Consider the following 17,975-nt stretch of genomic DNA (forward strand, 5'->3'; position numbering starts at 1 on the left):
TGCCATATCGCATCAACAATATCTGCGGTTTGCTATTGGCAACCTTCACTATCAATTCCAGGCTCTGCCGTTTGGACTGGCCATGGTCCCTCGGACCTTCACCAAGGTTATGGCTGTGATGACGGCTCATCTCCGTCGCCAGGAAGTCAGTATCCTGCCGTATCTGGACGATTTGCTGATTCTGGCAAACTCCCACGATGTCCTCCTCAGTCATCTACAACTGACGGTAAACTTCCTACAAGCCCACAGGTGGCTCATTAACTGGAAGAAGTCCTCACTGGTCCCTACTCGGAGCATGGTGCACCTGGGGGCACTACCGGACAAACACAGTCAACGGCGGTTTCTGTCTTCAGAGAAGGTCCTGAAATTTCAGGACAGAATCAGATACTTCCTTTCTCGCCCAAGAGTGTAGATACACTCGGCGATGCAAGTACTAGGCCTCATGGTGTCGGCTTTCGACATGGTAGAGTACGTTCAATTCCATTCCTGCCCTCTACAGAGGTTAATTCATTCCAAGTGGGATGGCCTGCCTCATCGGATCAGGTCTCACATGATCTCCTTGACTCCAGAGGTTTGTCTGTCGCTGACCTGGTGGCTACAGGACCAGCAGTTGAGCAGGGGCTGTCCCTTCTGGATCCCCAACTGAGTCCTACTGACTAAGGATGCCAGTCTGAGAGGTTGGGGCGCGGTGTTGGAGCAACACTCTTTCCAGGGTCGGTGGACCATGGAGGAATCACTTCTGATAAACATTCTGGAATTGCAGGCAGTGTTCAATGCTTTGTCTCTCGCCCTGTCTCTGATAAAGAACAGGCCTGTTCAAGTACGGTCAGACAATGCCTCCATGGTGGCATACATAAACCATCAAGGCGACACTCAAAGCTGCATGGCAATGATGGAAGTGTCAAAAATCCTTTGTTGGGCCGAACGCCTTCTGCTGGCAATATCGGCAGTGTTCATTCCGGGAGTCCTCAACTGGGAAGGTGATTTCCTCAGTCGTCAGGACGTGCACACCGGAGAGTGGAGTCTTCATCAGGAAGTCTTTCAACTCCTACTGAACAAGTGGGGCATATCATATGTAGACCGGATGGCGTCTCGACACAATCACAAAGTTCCGGTCTTCGGATCAAGAACCAGGGATCCTCAAGCAGCATTCGTGGACGCACTGGCAATTTCATGGAACTTTCGGCTGCCCTATGTGTTCCCTCCAGTGTCACTCCTGCCCAGGGTACTATGTAGGTGGAATACTACTTCTAGTCGCTCCAGCATGGCCCAGACAGCATTGGTTCTCAGACCTGCAGGGTCTTTCGATAGAGCGTCCTCTTCTACTTCCTTAACGCCCAGACCTCCTCGTTCAGGGCTCGTGTCTATCCAGACCTGGCCACACTGGCTTTGACGGCTTTACTCCTGACTGCTCTGAAGCTTTACTCCTGAGGGCCAAAGGATTCTCCGAGGCGGTCATCCAAACTATGCTGAAGGCCCGCAAACTGGCATCTGCGCGGATTTATTATAGGGTCTGGGATTCTTACTTCACTTGGTGTGCTGCTAAGAATTACGAGGCTTACGAATTAAGTACTTCCAGACTTCTGGCTTTTCTGCAACAAGGCATGGACTTAGGCCTTCTTCTATCCTCCCCTCAAGGTTCATATCCCTGCCTTGTTGGTATGGTTTCAGAGAAAAATTGCATCTATTCCTGACGTTCACACTTTCACTCAGGGTGTTTTACGGATTCAGCCTCCCTATGTCCCTTCTGTGGCTCCATGGGATCTGTCTGTTGTTCTGAATGCCCTGCAAGAGTCTCCATTTGAACCTCTTGAGTGGGTGGACCTTAAATGGCTCATGGTCAAGGTCCTGTTCCTACTGGCTATTGCCTCTGCTAGGAGGGTGTCGGACCTAGGCGCTTTGTCCTGTCGTCCACCCTTTCGGATATTTCACTGTGACTGGGTGAACTTAACCTAGTTATTTGCCTAAGGTGGTGTTATCTTTTCACCTTAACCAAGAGATTGTGGTTCCGGCCTTCATCTCTTCTGGTTTGTCCTACAAAAAGCGGTCTTTGGATGTGGTACGGGCTCTCCGTATATACGTGGAGAGGACTGCCTCTATCAGGTGGTCAGATTCCCTTTTTGTACTTTTTGGTTTCCACAAATATACCTGGCCTGCGACTAAACAAACCTTGGCCAGATGGATTAGAATGGTGATTGCACAAACTTATGTACAGGCTGGACCTCCAGCTCCTGCTGCTATTCAAGCCCATTCTACTCGGTCTGTTGGACCCTCTTGGGCGGCCCGCCGTGGTGAGTCCACAGAACATTTGTGCAAGGCGGCTACATGGTTCTCAGTGAACACATTCATTAGGTTCTATGCCTTTGACACTTCCGCCTCCCAGGATGCTTCCTTTGGACGCCAGGTTCTCATACCCGCTAAGGCGCGTCCCCTCCCTTGAGGAACTGCTTTGGGACATCCCCAATGTATTCCCTGTGAAACACCGTGTACCCCGCTGCAGAAAAGGAGATTTATGGTAGACTTTCCATTGTTAAATCTTTCTGCGAGGTACACTGGGTTCCACAGGGCGCCTGCCCTGACGCACCTAGCTTTTATGGGTTTGTATGGCATTAGTCGCTGGTCCCTTCTCCTGTCGTGAGAATGTGGTTCTGTGTGACTAACATCTGCCATCTCTTTTACCTGATCCTGCATTGGACTGGTTAACGAAACTGAGCTCACAGTGCATGGAGGCAGGGTTATAGAGGAGGCCCCAATGCATCTTGGGACAGCTAAAGCTTTAAACTGTTGGTGCCTGGATCAAGATCCATTTCTACACCCCAATGTATTCCCTGTGGAACCCAGTGTACCTCACAGAAAGAGATTTAACAATGGTAAGTCTACCATAAATCTCCTCTTATAAAATGATATATATATACACACATATATATATATATATATACATACACATATATACACATACACACACGCACACACACACACAGTATATGTATGTGTGCTCAACATATCATTTTTTATTTACACAAATGTATACATTTATACAAATCATATTTTTTGATAATATGATATTTGCATGTTTTTGTCTACTTTCACTTTAACAGAAAATACCCAATAGATGCAGAGGATTCCATGGACTTAGGTTACAAATTACAGAAGGATTAGCTTCCGCCCATATTTGCAAATCCAGTAATCAGATTAGAATGGCCAGAAATATTGTATTACCGGCACAAGATTTGCTGGAAACTTTCCAAAGTGCTGTGCACAGGAAATCAGCCTTCTTATCAAGGGATAACAGAGTTTTTGTAATAACCATATCTCTAATGAGGAACCAAATCGTTATTTCTTACATTTCCTACTCAGGTGCTTCAAAACGCCAAATAGGCCATGCATGTTCTGCTCTTAAATGGCTACTAAAACATAAAAAAAAAAATCTTTATCTACTGCCAGACACACACTGAAGAGCCAAAAGTCAGAGATTAGCAGTATGTAAAGGTAATGGTAGGTGGCACCACTGTACTGTGACATTTTGGAAATAACCAGACCTGCATCAGTTGCAATCTGACATCTTATGAGTCAGTCAGTCAGCTAGGCTGCTCATGGCAAGGTGTCGTGAATTATTGGAGTTCAAACGTAGCATGATAGTGGGTGCCCGACGGATGGGACATTCCAGTTCCAAAGTTGTAACATAGTAACATAGTTAATGAGGCTGAAAAGGAGAGATATGGTAGACTTACCATTGTTAACGCTCTTTCTGCGAGGTACATTGGTTCCACTAAAAAACATCAGGGTGTAGAATGGATCTTGATCCAGAGGCAGCAACAGGCTAAAGCTTTAGGCTGTCTCAGGATGCATTGGGGCCTCCGCTATAAACCCCGCCTCCAGGTACTGAGAGCTCAGTTTTGTTAACCAGTCTAATGCAGGAGCAGGCAAGAGAGAAGGCAGGTGTGAGTCACATAAAACCACATTCTCACGACAGGAGGAGAAGGTACCAGTGGCTAATGACATACAAACCCATAGAAGCAAGGTGCATTCAGGTGGGCACCCTGTGGAAACAATGTACCTCGCAGAAACAGTTAACAATGGTAAGTCTACCACAACACTCCTTTTCTGCAGCAGGATACATTGGTTTCCACAGGAAAACATCAGAGATGTCCTAAAGCAGTTCCTCAAGGTAGGGGACATGCCTTAGCGGGTAATGAGAACCCCAGCGTCCAAAGGAAGTATCCAGGGAGGCGGAAATCTCAAAGGCATAAACTTAATAAACGTGTTCACTGAAGACCACGTAGCCGCCTTGCAAATTGTTCTGCGGACGCGCCATGGTGGGCCGCCCAAAAAGGTCCAACAGACAGATTAGAATGGGCTTTATTAGCTGCAGGAGCTGGAAGTCCAGCCTGCGCATAAGCTTGTGCAATCACCATTCTATTCCATCTGGCCAAGGTTTGCTTATTCGCAGGCCAGACACGTTTGTGGAAACCAAACAATACAAAAAGGGAATCTGACCTCCTGATAGAGGCAGTCCTCTCCACACAAATACGGAGAACCCATACCACATCCAAAGAATGCTCTTTGGAGGACAAGTCTGAAGAGATAAGGGCCGGAACCACAATCTCTTGGTTAAGGTGAAAAAATGACACCACTTTAGTTATATAACTCGGTCGAGTTCGTAGAACTGCCCAGTCACTGAAAATTCAAATAGGGTGGACAAGAGGACAAGGCGCCTAAGTCAGACACCCGTCTTGCCGAGGCTATAGGCCAACAACAGGACGTTGGCCGTGAGTCATTTAAGGTCCGCCTAATCAAGAGGTTCATTTGAGACTTACAGGGCTTTCAGTACAACAGTCAATCCCATGGAGCCACAGGAGGGACATAGGGAGGCCGAATCCCAAGTACGTCCTGGGTGAAAGTATAAACGTCAGGTATAGATGCAATTTTTCTCTGGAACCATTCGACAAGGCAGATATGTGACTTTCAGGGAGGCCAGACAAAGACTTAAGTCAAGGCCTCATTGCATAAAAGCCAGATTCTGGAAGTTCTGAACTTAAAGACATCATAATTCTTATCAGCACACCAGGTGAAGTAAGAATTCCAGACCTTGTATTAAATCTGGGCATATGCCGGTATGCGGGCCTACATATAGTTCGGATAACCGACTCGGAAATCCTTTGGCCCTCAGGAGTGATGCGTCAAGAGCCACGCTGTCAAGGCCAGTTTGGCCAGGTCTGGGAAGAGACAAGGACCCTGCGAGGAGGTCTGGCCACTGAGGAATTAGAAGGGGGTGTATCATCGAGAACCATTGCCATCGAGGTAACGCTGGAGTGACTAGAAGTAGTATTCCTCCTTCTCGATTGAACTTCTGTAGTACCCTGGGCAGGAGACTGGAGGGAACACGTAGGGCAGCCGAAAGTTCCATGGAACTGCCAGTGCGTCCATGAACGCTGCTTGAGGATCCCTGGTCCTTGATCCGAAAACCAGAATCTTGAGATTGTGTCGAGACGACATGAGGTCTACGTAAGGTAGACACCACCTGTCCACTAGGAGTCGAAAGACTTCTGGATGAAGACTCCACTCTCCGGCATGTACGTCCTGGCGACTGATGAAGTCCGTTCCCCAGTTCAGAACACCCGGAATATGGCTGGCAGATGGAGTTCCACCCCCCCCCAACAAAGAATTTTTGACACTTCAATCATTGCTATGCGGCCTCCAGTGCCGCTCTGATGGTTTTGGTGAAACAAAATCCCCGATAAGCCGCAGCACGTGCCGGCTTTTCGGGGCTAATTAGATAGCCCCCGGCGGGACAATTCGCCCCGGGGATAATTGGATATTTTTATATATACACACATACATATATATACATACACACACACACACACTGCTCAAAAAAATAAAGTGAACACTAAAATAACACATCCTAGATCTGAATGAATGAAATATTCTTATTAAATACTTTGTTGTTTACATAGTTGAATGTGCTGACAACAAAATCACACAAAAATTATCAATGGAAATCAAAATGTATTAACCCATGGAGGTCTGGATTTGGAGTCACACACAAAATTAAAGTTAAAAAACACACTACAGGCTGATCCAACTTTGATGTAATGTCCTTAAAACAAGTCAAAATGAGACTCAGTAGTGTGTGTGGCCTCCACGTGCCTGTATGACCTCCCTACAACACCTGGGCATGCTCCTGATGAGGTGGCGGTTGGCCTCCTGAGGGATCTCCTCCCAGACCTGGACTAAAGCATCCGCCAACTCCTGGACAATCTGTGGTGCAACGTGGCATTGGTGGATTGAGCGAGACATGATGTCCCAGATGTGCTCAATTGGATTCAGGTCTGGGGAACGGGCGGGCCAGTCCATAGCATCAATGCCTTCGTCTTGCAGGAACTGCTGACACACTGCAGCCACATGAGGTCTAGCATTGTCTTGCATTAGGAGGAACTAAGGGCCAACCGCACCAGCATATGGTCTCACAAGGGGTCTGAGGATCTCATCTCGGTACCTAATGGCAGTCAGGCTACCTCTGGCGAGCACATGGAGGGCTGTGCGGCCCCCCCAAAGAAATGCCTCCCCACACCATTACTGACCCACTGCTAAACCGGTCATGCTGGAGGATGTTGCAGGCAGCAGAACGTTCTCCTTGGCGTCTCCAGACTCTGTCACGTCTGTCGCGTGCTCAGTGAGAACCTGCTTTCATCTGTGAAGAGCACAGGGCGCCAGTGGCGAATTTGCCAATCTTGGTGTTCTCTGGCAAATGCCAAACGTCCTGCACGGTGTTGGGCTGTAAGCACAACCCCCACCTGTGGACGTCGGGCCCTCATACCACCCTCATGGAGTCTGTTTCTGATCGTTTGAGTAGACACATGCACATTTGTGGCTTGCCGGAGGTCATTTTGCAGGGCTCTGGCAGTGCTCCTCCTGTTCCTCCTTGTACAAAGGCGGAGGTAGCGGTCCTGCTGCTGGGTTGTTGCCCTCCTACGGCCTCCTCCACGTCTCCTGATGTACTGGCCTGTCTCCTGGTAGCGCCTCCATGCTCTGGACACTACGCTGACAGACACAGCAAACCTTCTTGCCACAGCTCACATTGATGTGCCACCCTGGATGAGCTGCACTACCTGAGCCACTTGTGTGGGTTGTAGGGAGGTCATACAGCCACGTGGAGGACACACACACTACTGAGCCTCATTTTGACTTGTTTTAAGGACATTACATCAAAGTTGGATCAGCCTGTAGTGTGTTTTTCCACTTTAATTTTGAGTGTGACTCCAAATCCAGACCATCATGGGTTAATAAATTTGATTTTCATTGATAATTTTTGTGTGATTTTGTTGTCCGCACATTCAACTATGTAAAGAACAAAGTATTTAATAAGAATATTTCATTCATTCAGATCTAGGATGTGTTATTTTAGTGTTCCCTTTATTTTTTTGAGATTATATATATATATACACTCTTTCTTTACTAGCGCTGTCTGTATAAAGACATGTAGAATACTCAAGTGTTTATAAAGTCACAGCGCTGTATACAGGTGGCTTTACAAAGGAGACCTTGCCCTGCAATCCCAGAGACCAGTAGCAACTATGCTCACAAGATGGCGTCCAGCGTCTCTGTCAGGGAATGAGGCAGAGTGTGAGGCAGCTCCAGGATGGGAAAGCTTTGTGGAGATGGCGCCCTGGGCCGGAGAAAGAGCTATAGGTCAAGCGCCGGTTCCCCTACGCTGGACTTCCACTGCCGGTACTACAGAGCATTATTAAATGGGTCGTTACTATACCCGACCTGTACTCTTACGCCCCGGTGGTCTAGTGGGGTCCCTGCCCAGTGACACTGTCCATGCCAGCGCAGCGACCAGTCTCCCTAGGTCGCGGACGGAACGCAATTTAATGGCAGGTCCCGTCTGCGGGACCCTCTTACCTCCTCCCCGAAGCAGCCACGCAATCCAGGAGAGCGGTCTGCGACCTATTGCCTAAGCCGGCGCGTCTCCGCCGCAAGTACCAGGGAACAGAGCCGCGGGAGTATGCAACACCACTTGGGAGGTGATGGAGCTGCAGTGCTGAAGTGTCACCCTGACATACAGCGCTGACAGCCCAGTTGAAGAAATCTTCTTAGAGAAGCTTTTTCAGGGCTGCTCAGTGCAGCCCACCTGTTAGGTGACCTGCTGCTGCAGACACCAACTCAAAATGCAGGAGTACCAAACTCAAACCGATGTGGCTTAACAAGAAGGTCATGGCAGAAATGGATAAAAAGAAGCATGCTTTCAAAGCATTTAAATCTAATGGAAAGGAGGAGTCATTCCAGTACTACAAGGAATGCAATAAAAGATTCAAAAAAGCAATAAGAGCAGCTAAAATTGAGGATGAAAAGCAACTCGCTATAGAGAGTAAAACCAATCCTAAAAAGATTTTTAAATACATAAACAGTAAAAGGTTAAAAAAGGAGAACATAGGTGCAATAAAAGATGAATTTGGATTATTGATAAATGATGACGAAATAAAAGCGGAAATACTGAACAAATGTTTTTCATCAGTGTTCACCAGAGAAGAACAGACAGTGGGAGTAGTGCATAACGATAGGGACAGTAATGATTCGTTGGTTAGATACTTGTTTAAGTGAAGAAGTATTCTGGGAGAGACTAAGCAAAATTAAGATTAATAAATCACCTGGCCCTGATGGACTTCACCCGAGGGTTCTTATGGAGATTAGGTCACAACTAGCAAGACCCCTATACTTGATTTTCAATAGTTCAATTAGATCAGGCATGGTACCAAAGAATTGGCGTATAGCTGAGGTAGTGCCATTATTTAAAAAGGTATCCAAAAATCATCCGGAAAACTACAGACAGTGACATCTATAGTGGGGAAAATATTGGAAGGAATTCTAAGGGATAGCATACAGGAGTATCTGCAGACCGCTAATATTATTAGCAAGAGTCAGCATGGGTTTGTGAGGGACAGATCATGTCAAACTAACTTAGTTAGCATCTATGAGGAAGTGAGTGACAATCTTGACCAGGAAAAAGCAGTGGATGTGGTCTACTTAGATTTTGCAAAAGCCTTCGATACAGTGCCGCACAGGAGACTGATCATCAAATTAAAGGAGCTTGGCCTAGGAAAAACTGTTTGTACATGGATAAGTAATTGGCTGGACAACAGGGTACAGCGAGTAGTGGTCAACGGGAAGTCCTCAGGCTGGACACTAGTAGTGAGCAGAATACCACAGGGGTCTGTACTCGGACCACTACTGTTCAAAATATTTATCAATTACCTAGAAATAGGCCTGGAAAGCAGAGTGTCAGGCTTTTCAGATGATACTAAACTGTGTAGGGTAATTAATTCAGAAATAGATGTGGAGTCTCTACAGAATGACTTATCTAAACTTTAAATCTGGGCGTCTAAATGGAGAACGAGTTTCAATATAGAAAAATGCAAGGTTATGCATTTCAGGACTAAAAACAAACTTGCATCCTGCATATTTAATGGGGAAAGTCTAGGAGTAACAGTATTGGAAAAGGATATGGGGGTACTAATTGATAATAGGCTTAATAACCATATACAATGTCAAAGCGCAGTAAAGAAGGCAAGTAAGGTGCTAGCGTGCATAAAACGGGGAACTGAGACAAGGGATGAGAGTGTAATCATGCCACTGTATAAATCATTGGTACGTCTGCACCTGGAATATGGAGTTCAATTTTGTGCACCACTGTATAAAAAAAAAAAAAAAAAAAAATTATATCGGTGAACTCGAAAGGGTTCAAAGTAGAGCTACTAAATTGATTATGAGAAAGGGCTTACTAGGTTGAACACGAATACACTGGAAAAGAGGCATCTAATAGGAGACATTATTAATATCTTCAAATATGTAAAGGGACAGAACAAAGTTATTAAAAGAACTCTGTTTAGGACACGTGGGCACTCGCTGAAGCTAGAGGAGAGAATTCCGTACGTTACGTAGGAAAGGGTTCTTCACTGTTAGGGCAATAAGGATTTGGAATTCCCTGCCAGGGAAGGTGGTAATGGCGGACTCTGTAAACGCATTTAAAAACGGATTGGATACATTTCTGATTGAAAATGATATCCAAGGTTATGACATTTAAAATATTGACGTTGATAATCCGGGTGGAACATGATTTATAGTTAACTAGTCATAAAGCATTACTTCAGCAGGTACATTATAATCAACTCAACTTAATACAGAATACAGGTTGAACATGATGGGCATTTCGCCTCTATTCAATCTCAATTACTATGTTACTATGTAAAACGGAGCTCTCAATGCTTAGAGGCGGGGTTTATAGGGGAGGCCCCAATGCATCCTGGGACAGCCTAAAGCTTTAGCATGTTGGTGCCTCTGGATCAAGATCCACTCGACACCCCAATGTTTTCCTGAAGAAACCAATGTATCCTGCTGCAGAAAAAAAAACCACGTTGTCTATGGAGTTCAACTTTTATATTGTGCGAACATTCAACATTCCTCGATCTATGGTGTCAAGTGTGTACTGGGAATATCTCATAGAAGGCATTACCACCCACTGCGGACAACACAGTGGCAGATCACAGGTGCTTAATGATTGTGACCAGCGTTGTCTTGCCAGAATTGTCTGTGGTAACAGACAAGCAACACTGGCTCAAATCACATCTACAGTCAATGTAGGCGTTACCAGATTCCTTATCCAGCAAGTCAGTACAGTGATCTTTACCTTCCATGGGATATGGGAGCAGAAGACACACTAGAGTGCCCCTGTTAAAACTACAACAGGCACAGCAGTGTGGTCAGATGAGTCACGGTTCCAGTTGTTTTGGGCTGATGGTACGATTTGGGTGTGGCGCAGACCATGTGAGGCCATGGACCTCAGTTGCCGAGGATGCTTCGCGCAGGCTGGTAGTGGTTCCATAACGGTGTGGGGTGTGTTCACGTGGCATTGGTTGGGTCTGCTGGTCTGGCTGAACAAGTCATTGAATGGCAACAGCTGTGTTGCAGTGCTTGTTGACCATTTTTAGCCCTTCATGCATTTCATGTACCCCCACAAAGATGGAATATTTTAGCAGGAATCGGTCCTAAGTTGTCCAGAATTGGTTCGAGGAGCACTCTGGTGAGTTCCAAAGAACGGTGCGGCCACCATGTTCACCCAACATGAAACCAATTGAGCATCTATAAGAAGTGGTGGAGAGATCCACTCACACCAAATATCCTGCACCTACAAGTATCGGAGCTATGGGAAGCTATCCAAATAGCATAGGTTAACACCTCTCCAGAGGTCTTCCGTTCACTTGTGGAATCTATGCTACGTCGAGTTACTATACTTTGCTGGGCTAAAGGGGGTCCTACACAATATTAGTCATCTATCCCATGACTTTTGGCACTTCAGAGTTTACTCAAAACTGGATGAATTAGCATCTCTAATGCGGGCCACATATCAACACTAATACCCTGGCGCTGATCCAATGACCAAAAATGCTGATTGGCAAACATCAATGATCGGTGATCTGTCTGGGAATTGAGGAAAGTCAGTATGTTAAAAATCCCCGACTCATCACAACCATTATAGTTTAACATGTTAACCATTTGCAGTCACTATTAAAAATTAATATATTTTTAAAAATTGTGGGTTGGAGTAAAGTTCTTAATAATAATAATTGTATATAACCTTTGACTTGCCCATCTGTGTTTTTGCAGTGATGTAAGGTAAGACACTTAATTCTGTTTAAAGTAAATATAATTGGAATTACGTAATACACCAAATGGCAGTAATGAATGTTACAGACTACAATGGAGCCATTTCTCCATTGAACTTACCACAACCCGCAAGAAAGAGAAGATCCCCGGAAAATAGGCAGTCTGGTCCATCTCCAGATTTACCATCCAGGACATAAATCATGTGGCCGGTAGTGTGACCTGGGGTAAAGTAGGCCTGAAACTGTAATCGGCCAATCGCCAACTGATCTCTGTCAGACAGAGGACTGCCAGAAAAGAAAAGGAAACATTAAGCTCAACTTGCCAATATAAAGTATTGTAATAGCTGTAATAGTTTGCATGGCAAACTTTTTTAAGACTATGGGGCAGATGTATTAACCTGGAGAAGGCATAAGGAAGTGATAAACCAGTGATATGTGCAAGGTGATAAATGCACCAGCCAATCAGCTCCAATATGTAAATTAACAGTTAGGAGCTGATTGGCTGGTGCGTTTATCACCTTGCACTTATCACTGGTTTATCACTTCCTTATGCCGTCTCCAGGCTTAATACATCTGCCCCAATGTGTTTTGGCCTCATGCATGGGCATTAAAAGAAAAGTATGGGCGCCTCTGCAGTGCATTAACAAAGCTTTGAAGCTTTGTTACTTTTTAGAGATAACCAAACTACTGAGTGTATTGCAAATATGTTTTCAGTTTTGAAAATGGTATAATTTTCTTGAATTCTGGTATTTTTGTTAAAGCATCTCTAGTTTCTTCGAAAGGAAAAAGAATGAAAGGATAGATCAAAGGCGATAACAACAATCTTTAAAATTAGGTATACATCACATGTTCTGTGGTCCCTTCAGATAATCGCTGAATCAAAGGTCTCTTAATGTCCAGATGTCACACATGGAAGAAAGAGAAATAATGCAATCTATGGGTAATATTGCTTAAAACACTGAAAACAACCAGCCTATGAGTGTCCAGAAAGGAGCCCTAAGGTGCCAGGACCCAATTTGATAGTAGATAGGGATAGTATCTCGCCACCACTCCGCAGGTATTTTTGGACGTACCAAAACTCACATCAAAATAGATAAGGACAGGTATATAAAGGTATCTTTAAATACTATATCCACCGTGTCATAAAGCAAGACAGGAGTTTTTTCCAATAAACGTACCCCACTCACTTTTGGAGGGGGATTGTTCCCACGTATAAAGGTATCTTTCAAATCAGGATAACATCCACGATAATCCAATAAAGTTTTTATTAAACGTTCATAAAAAACAGCAATAAGTTGTTTTTCTATGTAGTGTCCACTTTCTGATTAGTACAGAAAACATGCAGGTCAGATGTTATAGACAAAGATTGGCATAATCCGGTTTTATGTCAATACTGTCATGTGAAACATACTTCAAAAATGGTATTCCATAGAGAAAACAAAAAAAAAGCAAAATCGATAAAAAAATTGATGAAAAAATCACTACCTGGTTTCACCAACGACGTTTCGACCTCCCTGGTCTTTTTCAAGGTGCCTATCCAGGTAGTGATGACAAAGGTATTTATACCCCCAAACAGGAAATGATGATTATCCCACAGTATGCTGGGTAACGAATTGTTATAAAATACAGAAAGCAAATACAAATAATAAAGTGGCATATTTATACATTGCAGGATTATGTTTCCTGTTATACCAAAAGTATTTTGGCTGTTATGATTCCGGATAAGGACAGTGAAACTGGAAAACTGCAATGACGGACGCCATGCGTTCCACCTAACCGGAAGTGGAGCTGCGTGCGTTCCACGCTGCGTTCCATTTGCCGGAAGTGCGTTTAGCGGCTCTTCCGGCCGGCGATCGTTATGGTTAACGGAAGATGAGTCTATCTAAACTTCCATGTTACCAAGTAGAAGGACTGACATGCCAACACATTCTACTAATACTTTAGTTGTTAAACTTAAAAATACTCTTATTATAAATAAGGTGCCTATCCAGAGTATTCATATCATGAAATTATATTTCTCCACAGATGCATAAAATGAAATAAAATAAAAATTGGCTCATGCTTATATCTATTTAATTAAATAAAATGAAAACAAGATTTGTTTATGAGCTGATGGAAATATTGATTCATTGCATGAACCATTTAAGCTCAAAGTCGGAGTTTAAACCAATAAGGATGAGTGTATTTAATTTAAATATCCAATTCATTTCTGACCTGGCCAAATTTCCTTCCGTGTCTCTATCTCTCCAATTTGACCTCACTTGTTGAATTCCAAGAAAGAAGATGATTTTTGATGTGGAGCATTTATGTATTTTAAAAAAATGCTCTGATAGAGTGTGTGTTGTTACACCTTTTTTAATGTTACGTAGGTGTTCTGCTACACGAGTTTTCAATGCTCTACCTGTCCGTCCTACGTAAAGCAGAACCATATCATCTGAAACATCTAAAATCACCTCTTTCACAGTAAACAACATTGAATATAAAATCCACGATTTTATAACGTGTCATACAACTAATGTTGTTTATTTAATTAAATGTGAATGCGGTCTGCTTTACCGAATGAGAGAACTCCAGGTCCTCCTCAGCCAGGGTATCAAATTTGTAGAATTTTGCAAACGTGTTTGCCCCTGACCAAGTAGCTGCTCGGCAAAGTTGTAAAGCCGAGACCCCTCGGGCAGCCGCCCAAGATGAGCCCACCTTCCTTGTGGAATGGGCATTTACAGATTTTGGCTGTGGTATGCCTGCCACAGAATGTGCAAGCTGAATTGTACTACAAATCCAGCGAGCAATAGACTGCTTAGAAGCAGGAGCACCCAGCTTGTTGGGTGCATACAGGATAAACAGCGAGTCAGAGTTTCTGACTCCAGCCGTCCTGGAAACATATTTTCAGGGCCCTGACAACGTCTAGCAACTTGGAGTCCTCCAATTCACTAGTAGCCGCCGGCACCACAATAGGCTGGTTCAGGTGAAACGCTGACACCACCTTAGGAAGAAATTGGGGACGAGTCCTCAATTCTGCCCTATCCATATGGAAAATTAGATAAGGGCTTTTACATGATAAAGCCGCCAATTCTGACACTCGCCTGGCTGAAGCCAAGGCCAATAACATGACCACTTTCCACGTGAGATATTTTAGATCCACGGTTTTTAGTGGCTCAAACCAATGTGATTTTAAGAAAACTCAACACCACGTTGAGATCCCAAGGTGCCACAGGGGGCACAAACGGGGGCTGAATATGCAGCACTCCTTTCACAATGCCTGAACTTCAGGTACTGAAGCTAATTCTTTTTGAAAGAAAATCGACAGAGCCGAGATCTGTACTTTAATGGAGCCTAGACTTAGGCCCATATTCACTCCTGCTTGCAGGAAATGTAGAAATCGACCTAGTGGAAATTCCTCTGTTGGGGCCTTTTTGGCCTCGCACCATGCAACATATTCCCGCCACATGCGGTGATAATGCTTTGCCGTAACATCTTTCCTGGCTTTAATAAGCGCAGGAATGACTTCTTCCGGAATACCCTTTTCCTTCAGGATCCGGCGCTCAATCGCCATGCCGTCAAACGCAGCCGCGGTAAGTCTTGGAACAGACAGGGCCCCTGCTGAAGCAGGTCCTGTCTGAGCGGCAGAGGCCATGGGTCCTCTGATATCATTTCCTGAAGTTCCGGGTACCAAGCCCTTCTTGGCCAATCCGGAACCACGAGTATCGTTCTTACTCCTCGCCATCTTATTATTCTCAGTACCTTTGGTATGAGAGGCAGAGTAGGGAACACATAAACCGACTGGTACACCCACGGTGTCACTAGAGCGTCCACAGCTATCGCCTGAGGGTCCCTTGACCTGGCGCAATATCTCTTTAGCTTTTTGTTGAGGCGGGACGCCATCATGTCCACCTGTGGCCTTTCCCAACGGTTTACCAACAGCAGGAAGACTTCTGGATGAAGTCCCCACTCTCCCGGGTGTAGGTCGTGTCTGCTGAGGAAGTCTGCTTCCCAGTTGTCCACTCCCGGAATGAACACTAGTGACAGTGCTAGATCGTGATTTTCCGCCCATCGGAGAATCCTTGTGGCTTCTGCCATTGCCATCCTGCTTCTTGTTCCGCCCTGTCGGGTCACATGGGCGACTGCCGTGATGTTGTCTGACTGTATCAGTACCGGCTGGTTTTGAAGCAGGGGTCTTGCCTGACTTAGGGCATTGTAAATGGCCCTCAGTTCCAGAATTTATATGTAGGGAAGTCTCCTGACTTGACCATAGGCCCTGGAAGTTTCTTCCCTGTGTGACTGCTCCCCAGCCTTGAAGGCTGGCATCCGTGGTCACCAGGACCCAGTCCTGTATGCCGAAACTGCGGCCCTCTAGAAGATGAGCACCCTGCATCCACCACAGTAGAGACACCCTGGTCCTTGGAGACAGGGTTATCATTTGATGCATTTGAAGATGCGATCCCAACCACTTATCTAAGAGGTCTCACGGGAAGGTCCTCGCATGGAACCTGCCGAATGGAATTGCTTCGTATGAAGCCACCATTTTTCCCAGGACTCGTGTGCAACGATGCACCGATACCCTTTTTGGTTTTAGGAGGTCTCTGACTAGAGATGACAGCTCCTTGGCTTTCTCCTGCGGGAGAAACACTTTTTTCTGTTCTGTGTCCAAAATCATCCCCAGGAACAGTAAGCGAGTGGAAGGAACCAGCTGTGACTTTGGAATGTTCAGAATCCAGCCATGCTGTTGTAGCACCTCCTGAGATAGTGCTACTCCGACCAGTAACTGCTCCCTGGACCTTGCCTTTATAAGGAGATCATCCAAGTATGGGATAAATAAAAACTCCCTTTTTTTTTTTTTGAAGGAGTATCATCATTTCTGCCATTACCTTGGTACACACCCTCGGTGCCGTGGACAGTCCAAACGGTAGTGTCTGGAATTGGTAATGGCAATCCTGTACCACAATCTGAGGTACTCCTGGTGAGGAAGGTAAATAGGGACATGCAGGTAAGCATCCTTGATGTCCAGGGATACCATGTAATCCCCCTCGTCCAGGCTTGCAATAACCGCCCTGAGCGATTCCATCTTGAACTTTGTTATGTAAGTGTTCAAGGATTTCCATTTTAAAATGGGTCCCACCGAACCGGCTGGTTTCGGTACCACAAACAGTGTGGAATAGTAACCACGTCCTTATTGAAGTAGGGGCACCTTGACTATCACCTGCTGGGAATACAGCTTGTGAATTGCCTCTAGCACAGCCTCCCTGCCTGAGGGAGTTGTCGGCAAGGCAGATTTGAGTAAACGGCGGGGGGGGGGGGGGGGGGGGAGACGCCTCGACTTCCAGCTTGTACCCCTGAGATACTACTTGAAGGATCCAGGGATCCACCTGTGAGCGAGCCCACTGATCGCTGAAATTTTTGAGGCGGCCCTCCACCGTACCTGGCTACGCCTGTGGAGCCCCCGCGTCATGCGGTGGACTCAGAGGAAGCAGGGGAAGAATTTTGATTCTGGGGACTGGCTGCTGGTGCAGCATTTTCCCTCTTCCCTCGTTTGACTCGCCTGCTTTTTTGAAGCCGAAAGGACTGTACCTGATAATACAGTGCGTTTCTTAGGCTGTGAGGAAACCTGAGGTAAAATATTTTCATCCCAGCTGTTGCTGTGGATACGAGGTCCCAGAGACCATCCCCAACCAATTCCTCACCCTTATAAGGCTCTATGTGCCTTTTAAAGTCAGCATCACCTGTCCAGTGTCGGGTCTCCAATACCCTCCTGACAGAATGGACATTGCAATAATTCAGGATGCCAGCCGGCAAAATATTCCTCTGTGCATCCCTCATATATAAGACGACGTCTTATGTTCGCAAAATAGTATCCCTGTTTGAAAGGGGTACAGACCACGCTGCAGCATCTGCAGGTCTCAGTCTAGTACCTGAGTGTGTAATTACAGACTTCAGGATAGCCTCCTGCTATTTATCAGCAGGTACCTTCAAACTGGCCGTATCCTAAGACGGCAGTGCCACCTTGACAAACGTGTGAGCGCCTTATCCACCCTAGGGGATATCTCCCAGCGTAACTTATCCTCTGGCGGGAAAGGGTACGCCATCAGTAACTTGTTAGAAATTACCAGTTTCTTATCGGGGAAACCCACGCTTTTTCACACTTCATTCACTCATTTGATGGGGGAACAAAACACTGCCTGCTTTTTCTCCCCACATATAAAACCCTTTGTTTTTAGTGGTACTTGGGTTAATGTCAGAAATGTGTAACACATTTTATATTGCCGGGATCATGTAACGGATGTTCCTAGTGGATTGTGTATATGTCTCAACCTC

The 17,975-nt window shown here is 45.5% G+C and overlaps 1 protein-coding gene across 1 annotated transcript in view; it reads right to left on the reverse strand.

The window, feature by feature from the left end:
- Positions 1 to 17,975, reverse strand: part of PNKD (PNKD metallo-beta-lactamase domain containing) — a 253,288-nt gene that overhangs the window by 56,962 nt on the left and 178,351 nt on the right. Inside the window, exon 6 of the mRNA XM_063933925.1 lies at positions 11,788 to 11,951. Within this exon, the coding sequence (XP_063789995.1) occupies positions 11,788 to 11,951 (164 nt within the window). The remainder of the gene's footprint in view (positions 1 to 11,787; positions 11,952 to 17,975) is intronic.

The sequence above is a fragment of the Pseudophryne corroboree genome, chromosome 7, assembly GCF_028390025.1.
Source record: "Pseudophryne corroboree isolate aPseCor3 chromosome 7, aPseCor3.hap2, whole genome shotgun sequence".
Taxonomy (NCBI): Eukaryota; Metazoa; Chordata; class Amphibia; order Anura; family Myobatrachidae; genus Pseudophryne; species Pseudophryne corroboree.